The 12,780-nt window shown below is 37.3% G+C and overlaps 1 protein-coding gene across 1 annotated transcript in view; it reads left to right on the forward strand.

Moving 5' to 3' along the window:
• Positions 1-12,780, forward strand: part of Cdc42bpa (CDC42 binding protein kinase alpha) — a 333,475-nt gene that overhangs the window by 315,252 nt on the left and 5,443 nt on the right. The window contains 3 exon segments of the mRNA XM_047519951.1: positions 1,919-2,104; positions 6,942-7,059; positions 11,740-11,897. Of these exon segments, the coding sequence (XP_047375907.1) occupies positions 1,919-2,104; positions 6,942-7,059; positions 11,740-11,897 (462 nt within the window).

Raw genomic sequence — 12,780 nt, forward strand, 5'->3', positions numbered from 1 at the left:
TCTGAGCTGAGGCTTTTGATTGACATCCTTTCAATCACCTAACATATTTCTTGGGCACATATTATGTTTCTGGGACTATGCTTATTTGGGGGCAGACTTTAGTAAACCATAATAATTTGCATGTGTTGGAATAATAATAATATGCATGCCTGTATCTTATACATTTGTGTCTATGAAAGCTTGTGATCTTTTAATGTATTCTCAGATTTTAATATGTTCTTTTTCACTGAAATGGAACTATGAAAATTTCCAAAAACTAGAGATGAATTAAATTCAGCTATTAACATATAAGAACTTTCAAGTACCAAAGCCAGGTTACTATCAATGCAAAGAATATGTGCCCCAGACATTTTTATGTTTCAAGTTATTCAATCAGTATTGCTTTCCTATGAAATATTTATGAGCTTAGAAAGTTTATTAAATGTCTTTGAAACTTAATTGTTTCTTTCATACCAAATGATCCTGAAATAGAATTGTTTATCTTATAAATATGAAAGGGACAGTAAGGCTATGGTCATTTTATTTTCTTATTTCCTGTATCAGATGTGAACCTTTCACTTGGAACTTAACCAAGACCATTCCTAAAATTATTAATAAAGATAAAACATCTAGTTCAATGACCTCTTTGAATTTTAAGAAGTAATTTTGCTTCTTTGATTGGGAATATAGCTTAGTGGTAGAACATTTGCCAAGTATTCATGAAGCCCTGAATTCCATCCCTAGCACCAGTACTCCTCCAAAAGTAATTCTTCTTCTTAAAGTCAAGTTACATGTGTATCACTCAGTAGTTTTTTGGTTTTATATGAAAACAATCTTTAAAAATACTGATTTTCCTCATGTCTCAAAGTAAAAACAGTATCTTATATAGAATCATTTCTTTTAAATGTAGATAATTCCTGAGATCTTTTTAAAAGCAAGTCATATCAACTCATTAGAACACAAATGCCATGTTAGATTCAGTCAGCATTCTCTCCAACATGTCTCTCTGTGCCTCTAATAAAGTGATTGTGTTTTTTTCTCTTTAGTATTACATATTTCATTAAAAAAATATGCCTGAAAATTGAAGGGAAGATTTTACCCTTGTTAAAGACAATTATTTTGGGGGTTGTCTAAATGGAGATAAGCTGGTAGCTTACAGGTAAACCAATAATATACTAATATCCTGTAGTTACCCACCATTTTTGTTACAGAGAAATAAGATCAGTAAAAACAAACACATTAAAACCTTTATGAGCACAGTACCAGGAATGGTTTTTTAAATCCCACCCTCTGCCACCCCAGTACTGGGTTTGAACCCAGGGGGTGCTCAACCACTGAGCCTTATTCCCAACTCTTTTATTTTTTTATTTTTGAGACAGAGTCTCACTAAGTGCTTAGAGCCTTGCTAAATGGCTGAGGCTGGCTCTGAGGTCACGATCCTAATGTCCCCGAATGCTGGGATTACAGGCATGCACTCCCATGCCCAGTAAGTGGTTTTAGATTCTAAAGAACAATTTTGAATGAGTTCAGTTAACCAAAACTGTTGTCGATTCTCTTTGTCCTTTCCTTTAAGCATTTCTTGCCTTTTCTGTCTTTAGTGTTTGGGGTAATATTTGTCATATTTACTTGTATCCATAAAAAATACTGAACTAACTCAGAAAGTCTTGCATTTCTAAAAGTTCAATTTCTACTCATTTACAATAGTAATTTAAAATTTTTAGGAAATGATCTTTTGCAAATTAAGCTATTTAAATAACTGCAAAAGTATTACAAACATTTAACTTTCTAAGACCTAAAAGTATTTCATAAGGATTCAATTCTGATGTAAGATATTACTACATTTTTTAATATATGCATGTTATCCGAAATGTCACATCAGCTACTGCATCCGTTTTCATCACCTTATCACCTTTTTTCTTCTTTCTGTTGTTTTTGATAGCCAGGTTTCCCTTATCCATCCCCTCATCATCACTCCGGTCTGATCTCCTCTCCGATCAACTTTGAGCACATCTATCACATGACTGTTAATTCTGCTGAAAAATTTCTCTCTCCTGATTCCATAAACCCTGAATATTCCCCGTCTCTACGCTCTGTCCCTGGTACACCAAGCTTTATGACTCTGAGGGTATGAACAGCTGAGTCAGGTGTTAACTTGTACTAACCATGTATGGATTTCCTGTTGCCTGGCCTAATAAATAACATCACCAAGGTGGTACCACTTTGTGGAATGTTTTCCTTTGGCCTATATCTCTTCTGCCATACTTCTCTTACTTTTTTTGTTCCTCCTGTATTGATCTTACTCTTCTTCCTCCTGTTATTTTTTGTTTCTTCTGAGGAAAAAGATGGAGGAATAGGGAGAGTTTCATTTTTATTTTTGAAATGATACTGAGCTTTATCTGTCACGAGAATTTCCTGTCATGGGTATTTTCTATTACAGATACCACTATAAAAAGTAGCCTTAAGTATACTTTTATTCTGTTCAAACAAACAGAAAAAGTTCTCCTTAAATTTTTGATGAGCTATAGCTTGTTATCCTGTAACCAGTTCAATTTGGAGAAATTTTTATATTTGATGAATTTAAGCCTCAGCTGACCCTGTCTACAGATTTCTATCTATAATAAAACCCTTGTGAGAAAGCTTAAAAATCTCCAAAGGAAAATTATATTATTAATAAGTAGCAGGAAAAAATCCAAAAATGAAGTAAATTTTTATACAACTTTAGGTTGCTGATATGCATTTAATTCTAACCAGGATCCAAGATAAGAAAAGTTAACCAAAGAGAGAGAAAAATAATCATGCTACTCTCCATCCCTTCCATTCAGCCCTATGTCTTTGTTACCAGTGACTTTGCAGTGAGATGAAAAGTGGCTACTAAGCTTAATGTCTGTATTTTTATCAAGTAATGTATGCTTATGCTGACTTTAAGTACAGTTAGTTTTACAGATAATAAAATATTTGGATTGTATCATGCAGTCATTTCCCATAATGTCCCCAGCTTAGAAAAATGGCAGCATTGACTTTTTAATTTGTATATATAGCAATTTTCCAATAAGAAAATGAGCTATGGGGTTGAAAAGTTTAATTTTTGTTTGTATTGTAAAATTATTCAAAGTTATATATTAGTGTCATTAACATCACTTTATAATGTCATTTAAGTGTTTGATAAAATTATTCATGATAAAATAAGCTTTGATTTGCTTGTTAACAGGTTTGAGGGAGTGGATTCCAGTGGAATGCTATACAAATTAATCAAGAACTTCTCATCTTAAGTTAGTCGTCTCTGAGTAGAAGTTTTACCCTGATCATAAGCATGTTTCTAATTAAAAGACAAAGATAGGTTTCTTATCATTGTATAGTGAAGTTTATTTAATTTTAATTGGCTGAATGATAAGCTGGGCTTTTTTTTAACAAAACATTTTTCTATGTATTATTCTTTTATTATTTAAACATTCAGTATTACCAAGTGGCTGATGGATTTTATAAACTTAATCTTCACCATTATTCTAGGTTAGGCTTATTTTATAACAAAGGACACCAAAGTGTCTTAAGGTTTATAGAGGAGACAGTAACAAAATATACAGCTGGGGGCTGATATTCCCATCTCTTTTGAGCTTTACTTGGCTACATTTTGTACATGTTGCTTACATCTTACAGGACAACTCTTTCCTGTATATGCGAATGTTGAATTGCTAGCATTGTTATCAGTTCTATATATTTTCTTTCTTGGATTTGACAAAAAGGTAAAACCATTTGCTTTAAACAAATAGCACACTAAGAATTACATGGACTTTGCAAATTTATTATGTGAAACAAAAGGGCAATGGTTGAATTTGGGGCTTGCTAGCCAGCCATACAAGAACTATGTATATTTCTTCAAAATGTGTGATTTAGAGTTTATCAAGTGGTATTTTGCTTATTTTTTTGACTGCCAGCTTTGGCCCTACTCCAGTTGTTTGCCATAACTTTCTCTCAGGTTTTTCAGGTGCTTATAGGAAAGCTCAGTACTACATACTCATTCAGAGCCATATCCTGTCTTTGGGGTCTCACAATTACATGGAAATTGAGGTTCCAGTTTTAGACTTTTACTATAACCAAAAATGTTTTTTAGCTTCATCACTACATTTCTTTATTACTTTTTTATTTAACTCAAAAGGCTCAAGTATTTGTGCTCATTTCATTACATTCTATGTTGAATCGTTTGACCTGTGCCATATTATAGCAAAGAAGATCTTTTGTTAAGTGTTAACATATGAATCAGGTTATTTGAAGAACTGCCATCATTTTTAGTCACATGATTTCCACCCCGGGGGTGGGGGGGGGTGGGGAATTGTTCTGTCCAAATGATATAAATAAAATGTACTTTGTATCTTTAAAGCTCATACACATTCCTACACCCACATTATACTTCTCACATTAAACCAGTTAACTAGAACACTGTTTTCTACAAGAAGAATCATAATTTAAAATTCATGAATTATATTACCAGCCAAATTAATCCTAGTACTTGTAGTGGAAAATTGGGATTGTAGATATAATCCATTTGTTTATTCAGTAAATCTTTTAGTGCCTGTTTTAAATACTGAAGTTCAATGTGGTCATAATTGTAGTTAGAGTAAGAAATGACAAGATGACTAGAGGAATGAAGCTAGAAACAGCCATGAACTACATGCTTCCTAAACAACCAGGTCAAACTAGACCATCACCCCAATAAAGATGACATCCCCAAGAGGGTGAGTTTGAATTAGGGGATGCCTTCTAATAGTGTTCCCCTTGTTTTCTCTGCTTAAAGGACAGGTGTGAGGACAGTCAGTGAAATACGTAAAATGCAGTTTAAGAGTTAGGCCTTTTGATGAAACTTTTAAAGCAATCAGGTAAGATAGATTTCTGTTAGTATTGAACAAGTCCTGAAGAAACCTAACATTACCACAAACAGTATAAAATTCTCTGATGTGATTTCTTCTTTAAGCTACCAAAAGAAAGTAATATTTCCTGAGCCCTACTTGCTTAAAGAAGATTTATCGATTTTGAAATTATAAAATGAGGCAGACAATTATAACATTTTTAAATATACTAGTTACTTTTGTGTTCTGCATTTGGAAAAAAATTACAGTGCGGTCAACTTTTTCAAAAACTGCATTAGAATAAAAGATGGACCAGAAACACCAAATTCTTAAATAGTGTCTGGCGAGTGCACAAGAGACTTTGTCTCTTATGATTTCATTATTAGCCATACATATCCAATCCATGAATGTTATTTTTATAATTAGGAAAAAAGCAAATGGTTTTAATGAACTAATTAGGTAGTATTTAGAGAGCTACCAGTTAATAAATATATTTTCCAATCACTTTTTGTTTATGTTAGTGACTGTGATCATTGTGTAATGTTCTGAGTGTAGAATTGATAACCAGAAGTAAAGTGAACCTGTTGCAGCACATGAAGAGAGCCATCTCCTCTCAGAGGAAAGTAGCACATTTGATTCCATTGGCTTCACTTAACAAATTGATCCTTTGGAAAAATCACAGAATTTTAATTTTTTACTACTTTTTAATGTGAAATTTCATTGCATTTTAGAGCTGCAGTCTTGCCTAATATGTGTAAAATTTGTAATTGCCCCCTTCCAGCAAAATCACTATTTTGATATAACTAACCAGTACTTAAGAGTGATAATGCAGATGGCCATTTAAGGTTACTAGCAGAGCAGAAGAAGGAACAGCACATAATGGAACTGGGCCTTGCAGGAGCTTTCCTAGGACCAGTAAAATCACTGTCATTCTTAGAAAATGATATAGGTGTGAACCCCAATATGGTTGAGGAAACTGAGGCTCAGGGTTGAATCACCCTGAAGTCTGCTGCCAGTGGGCTGTATAGCACAGGTGTAAGTACAGTCTGTTTCATTCCTGAACCTGTGCTCATCAGCCTCCAAGCTGTCTCTGTCTTAACCTCTTGCAATCGACCAGTAGAGAGGGGAATCTGACTAAAAGAAGACTAATGAAATATAGATGAATTTTCTTTATATAAATATATAGACACACACACATATATCTTTTTGCCAATTTTAAGAAATCTAGACTCTTTGCATCAAAAATGCTTGCAAGAGTTGGAGAATATATCCACAAATGGAGAAAGCATTATGAATGGTAAAAGAGATATATGGTATAACATGGTATATATAGTTTGCCTGCTCTAGGATTTGTGAAGAATATTGAAATATTTTCCCTTCTTCTGACCACTGGTCATCCCCAACATCCTTTCCTTCTAGTCTGAAAGGGTTGGGGCCAACAGGGAGTTATTCACACTGACATTTTCTAGCTGCAGGGTCTCACCAGGGTTGCAGGTTGTGGTTGTTATATCATCATCTATTATCTTCCTTTCTTCCTCCCTCCCTCCCTCCCTTCCCTCCTTCCTTCCTTCCTTCCTTCCTTCCTTCCTTCCTTCCTTCCTTCCTTCCATCTTTCTGACTCAACAGAGGTGACTTAGGGTGTGAACATATGAATGACACGTTCAGTATCAGGTTAATAGAGCGTTCTCTTGACAAGATTATAATTATAATTGACTTTCCTCCAAATGGATTTATTTGACTACTTAGTGTTCCTAAGCAAATAAAAATCTCATTCATAATCAAGGTTTTGTTTCAGTTATTTGCAAATGTCCATGTAATTCTATACTTCACTATCATATCTAACCGTATAACATTTACTTACCATTTTCACAACCAAAAATATTATTTATTAATAAGTATTTTAATAAGGATAAGTACTTAGCCCTGATTGGGGTGAAATTTATTTCACATTAGAACTTAATTACTTTTGTGGGTGGGAGGGATTATGGAATCTCCTGTTTCTTACTTTGTATCATTCTGTCAAGATCTTTTTATTTCTTGATAATTAGATTGAAAACTACACATCTCTGCAGAAACTGAGTTTCTTCCTGGCTGAAGAATGTACCTTTGTTTTATTTTTAGAACCCTCGTCCTCAGGAAAGTCGGACAGTATTCAGTGGTTCAGTCAGTATTCCATCCATCACCAAATCCCGCCCTGAGCCAGGTCGTTCCATGAGTGCTAGCAGCGGCCTGTCAGCAAGTAAGTGGCCCAGTCTGTGGGCAGGTGCTCTATGGCCAGGTAGCCCCCAGGGCTGCCTCCTGTCCTGCAGTTTCAGCAAGTGACATGCTCTCACTTTCTCATTCTCAGTGTGTTCTACAAAGGTAACTATGTCTCAGATCCTGCTTAGTGGACACGAGTGCAATTATTTAAAAAAAAAAAAAAAAAAGTCCTGGAATCCTTCTAGAACATACAAGCCATCTGGGAGACAGGCAAATAGAACTACAAATTGTGGTAACTCTCTGCAGAAAATGGCACAGTAATAGAGAATTAACAAGGTATAGCTGTCAGGGAGGAATTCATACTTAGAATAATTAGGAAAAAGCACATCACTTGCTACAGGTGGGGCTATGTAAATTAACTGAAAGAAGGCCAATATGGCTACATGGTAACATGGGGAGTGACAAAAAATAGGGAAGAGAGGTGGACAAACGCCAGATGGGCAGACTTGGAGACCATAGTAAGAAATGTTTTATCTTAACTAAAATGTGGTGAGAAGCCTTTGGAGAATTATAAGTATGGAAGAAACTTCATGCAGTTTACTTTTCTAATAATGACGCTAACTGCCAAGAAGAGAAGGGATTCAAGGCAGGCAAGAGTAGAAACCAGCAGCCAGATAGCAAGCAGGTTCTTAGATGGTCTAGGTGGAAGCTGAGGAGTTTTAGAGTACTGCAGAACAGAGGAGAAAAGAATGGGGAGAAGGAGAAATGGATTCTCTAGACATATTTTCGGAGGTAGAAACAATAAGACTTGATGACAATTCAGTAGTGAGAGAGTAAGGGAGAAATAATGTTAAAGACAGCCCCTAGATTTCCGCTATAGCCATAGGGTGATACATTGACTCCCATTAACCATGGTTTGAGGAAGGCTGGGTCAGGATGTACAAAGGTCACTGCATAGGAAAAAGATTAGTATGTTTTATTAACTAATTGAATTCTGGATACCCTTTTATCATGAAAGCAAGGAAATAATCATCATCTGATAAAGACACCAGTGTTTACTAAACTACTAGGGTAAAAATCACATATAACCTAATACTTTCTTTCAAGTGGCTCACAGTCTTACAGTCTTTCTTATTAATCTATATGTATGGGAGTGGTACTGGGGATGCTATATTATTGAGCTATATCCCCAGCCCTTTTTTTGATTGTTTGTTTTTTATTCTGATACAACATCTCACTAAGTTGCAGAGAGACCAGCCTTGAACTTCTATTCTTTTGCCTCAGTCTCCTGAGTTTCTGAAATTATGGGCATGCACCACCACACTCAGCTAGTCTGTCTTTTTTCCACTCTACCCTGACCTGCATGCATCTCTCTTCAATACCTTTGTTCAGAATCCTGAGCTAAGGGAACATAAAGAGAAAAAAATCTGTCTCCATGGTAGACTAGGGAAATTGTGTCTGTCAAAGGAAAAATGTCATCTGTCTGAGCAAAAGTATACAAGGAGGCTAATGACTGCTCACCTTAGAATGGGAGTATACAGATCTTACTAGATTCATTGTGCTCTTTAGTAATATCTGGATCTAAGTGGTAAGGTTATGAATTATGAAATGATCCCTATAGCTTCTTATTTGGGGAAGACGATCTTGGCCCAAGGGTTGCTAGCCTTTAACGTTCTTAGATGTGCACTCTACCCAGCAGCATTGCATTGGCTTAGAGGGCAGCATGAGGAATCCTGACAAGATCTGGGACACTACTCACAAACACATTAAGATTTATACAGCAAAAATCATAAAAATTTACGCTAAAACCATATAATAAATTTAGTCTTTATACATAAAGCCTACAGTTAGCCACCAGTCAGTTCAGGTGAGGTTTTGCTATCACATGGGATTTGCATCAAACTTATAAAAACTTTTGGTGTTTTGCAGCTTTTGGATTTGTGGGATTGCCTATAAAGATAGGATCTATAGCACAAAGATCTCCTTAGAGGGCCTTAAGGAGGGTTCCCTATCACTGTTGACAATATGCAAATTTGCAGACTGGAGTTAGCCTTACTTCCTATCATTTCCTAATGCTTTAATCAAGCTCAGCCTTTTTGTGATCCCTGTCATAAGCTATTTGTGGACATGGGAAGAAAGGCCATCTCAGGAATCCCAAGGGGCATCTGCTATTTAGATTACCTCCTCCTGGCTTCAGGAATAGCCTAGCTTGTATAAAACATGTCCAGGACAACAAGTCCAGAGAGAGACAAGAAGATACAGGGGAACCCTGCCATTAATCTTCACAAGAAGCACAAGGTCTTCCATAGCCAGGCCCACAAGGCTTCCTGAGGTATAGCCAGACTTCAAAAGTGGTTTCTACTGTGACTCATCTCAGCCTCCCCAAGGATTAAGACACTTCCGTCTGTGACATACTCACAGGCGAGCTTTTTGGAGCTTCCAGAGGTCATGCAGAATTTGGATGCCCCTCATTCCCAGGAAATTCAAGGCCCAGCCCCTACCCCACCCCCAGAATCGCCATCAGACTGTAGCAGAGGTCAGGTGTCAGTGGAATGGTCTCAGCCAGGACCACGATTTCCAGATTGCTTCCAGGCCCAGGCCTCTTTTGCTATTAAAACAACCTGCCCTTTTTTTTTTTAAGATTAAGAATAGGTAAATGTAACCTTCCTTTGAAAGATTTACAAAGCTTAAAAGTAAAATAAATACATATAAATGACAGAGATGGGATGAAGTTCTCTATTATGTAAGTGGTAACTAGGAACGGGGAAACGTTGAAGAGAAGACACCTGGCATGGCACAGGCCCTGTGCACGCCTCCTGGTGTACACAGCATTCTCCATGGAGTTAGCATCCACTTGTTCTCACAGAAGCACCATAAGATGGAATTTATTTTCTTTCTTTCTTACAGGAAAGCTGAGACTCAGAAAGGTAAAAACAATTCATTTGAGTTCGTACAATTAGTGAGCCACAGAAGTCTAACAGTTTGGATTTTCTATTTAGAATGACAAAAACAAAATTTTAAGTATATCATAATTTTTGTTACTTGAGCACTCAGCTAGATATGGAATTGGAAGAAAAAGTTAAAAATGATTATGCTTTCATTAGGTTATACTCTAAGGAAACAAACAAACAACAAAAATCAAATAAAAAAACATTAAAAACTGAAGAGTACATTCCAAAGAAGCAAACCACCAAATGAAAACCTGTGCATGTCTAGTGACCGGTGTCTAGGAGCTAGATGAGGAGGAAGCCTGTGAGTCAGTGGTTTCCAGTCTGAGATGTGGTCCCTCATCAGGAAAAGCTTTTAAAAATTAAATCAGAAGTTCTGCTCTAGTTGGTCTGGGACAGACCCCAACATCCATATTTTTAAAGTGCCATAATATAATCTACAGTTTACAATCAGCCTTGGTGGCCCCTGCAAGAAGTAAGTTACATCAGGAAATTCAAACCTGTTTTCTGACATCCCCACCAAAGGGCCTTAGGAGGAAAGCCGGCAAGGGGAGGCCTGAGGGGAGTTGGCAAGGACAGTGCACCAGGCAGGCTCCTGTTCCATGTCTTTATGGGCACTTCTACAGTTTGGTGACCTTTTAAATGGTCACTCATTGACAGTTTTAATGAATTTTAATCTACAAAGAGAGAGATGTTAAATCAGCAAAAGCTGAAACAGTCACAATCTTATATCTTACAGTGCACTAAAACTTCAACATAGTCCTTTTTGACCAGTGGGTTATAATATTGAAGTTCAGCAAGATAAAACACTTTTAAGCAAAAACTAAAGAATAACAGACAATGCTAAGAGCTTTAGATATAACAATAACCTCAAAAGTTCTAAAGATTGTTTTCTTATCTTCCCGTGAATGTAGTTTGTCTCCATTGTGTGTCCCAATCCCAAGATCAACATAGAGTATTTTTGATGAAACTCAACCTCATTTTGATATCACAGACATCTTGCCCTTTGGAGTAGAAAGGGCTATTTTTATGTTTCCTTTGTTGTTGTTGTTGTTGTTTTAAGTGAGTTCTTGCTACGCACTGTTGTGCACTCCTGTAATCCCAGTGGTTCGGGAGACTGAGGCAGGAAGATCACAAGTTCAAAGCCAGCCTGATCAACTTAGCAAGACCCTGTCTCAGAATGAAACTTATAAAAGGGCTGGGGATGTGGCTCAGTGGTTAAGTGTCCCTGGGTTCAATCCCTGGTACCAAAAAAAAAAAAAAAAAAAAAAAAAAAGGAGAGAGGGAGAGTTCTCTACAAGTAAAGTGCTATCCTGTGTTAGATGACAGTCTTTGTCTAGGAATGGTTCTCCCTGCTATGTACCACATCCTGGAAAGACCCAGGAGAGACAAAGATGTCTCATCTAATGGGAGAACAGAGGGCACAGGATTATAACATGATTGCTTATATCCTATGGAAGAGAAATGTGAAAGCTATTAAGGGAGCCCCAGAGGCTGGGAAAGATGAGGCAGCACCCAAGTGGGTAGGGACCACAAGGCTTCCATAGGAATTGTTATTGGGCTCATGGCATAATCTGGAGAGTGCTGCCTCCTCACCAGAAGTTCCCACAACTAAGAGTGTGACAGGAACAACCATGCCAGATTGTTAGGCTTCGGGGCCAAGGTGCCACTGTTGAGGATGACTCTGGGGCATGGGAAGGATGCGCACTTCATATACAGACTGATTGCCACCTTCTGCATATGTAAAATTTTTTCTGAATGGTGCCCTATAGGGTCATCTGCACAGAATGGCAGTGCATTGAAGAGAGAATTCTCTGGAGGAAGCTACAATTCAAAGCGGCAGCCCATGCCTTCCCCGTCAGAGGGTTCTTTGTCTTCCGGAGGCATGGACCAAGGAAGCGATGCCCCAGCAAGGGATTATGATGGAGAGGTGAGTGGAGTGTGAGTGGCTGCTACTCCTAGAGATGGGGGTTGGGCCGCTTTGTACCAAAGAACGAGTGCATGTACCCAAATAATCCTACCACTTTGAGCCTGGCCTTAGCTGCAGCAAGGGCCAGCATTCATTCCCAGCCAGGGCCAGCAGAGCCTGTCATTTGAACTGCAGTTTTCCTATGGCTGTTCTAATGGCTTTTGAATGAAAATACCTACGTTTTTTTTTTTTTTGGAGGGGGGACTGTTTAGATAACAGTAGAGTATATAACTTATTCTAATTATAATTCCATTCTTTTTTTTTTTATTGTAAACAAATGGGATACATGTTGTTTCTCTGTTTGTACATGGCGTAAAGGCATACCATTTGTGTAATCATAAATTTACATAGGGTAATGTTGATTCATTCTGTTATTTTTTCCCCTTCCCCCCCACCCCTCCCACCCCTCTTTTCCCTCTATACAGTCCTTCCTTCCTCCATTCTTGCCCCCCTCCCTAACCCTAACTCTAACCCTAACACTAACCCCTCCCACCCCCCATTATGTGTCATCATCTACTTATTAGTGATATCATTCGTCCATTGGTTTTTTGAGATTGGCTTATCTCACTTAGCATGATATTCTCCAGTTTCATCCATTTGCCTGCAAATGCCATAATTTTATCATTCTTTATGGCTGAGTAATATTCCATTGTATATATATATACCACATTTTCTTTATCCATTCATCAATTGAAGGACATCTAGGTTGGTTCCACAATCTGGCTATTGTGAACTGAGCAGCTATGAACATTGATGTGGCTGTATCTCTGTAATATGCTGATTTTAAGTCCTTTGGGTATAGGCCAAGGAGTGGGATAGCTGGGTCAAATGGTGGTTCCATTCC

Source organism: Sciurus carolinensis, chromosome 12, assembly GCF_902686445.1.
Source record: "Sciurus carolinensis chromosome 12, mSciCar1.2, whole genome shotgun sequence".
Lineage (NCBI taxonomy): Eukaryota > Metazoa > Chordata > Mammalia > Rodentia > Sciuridae > Sciurus > Sciurus carolinensis.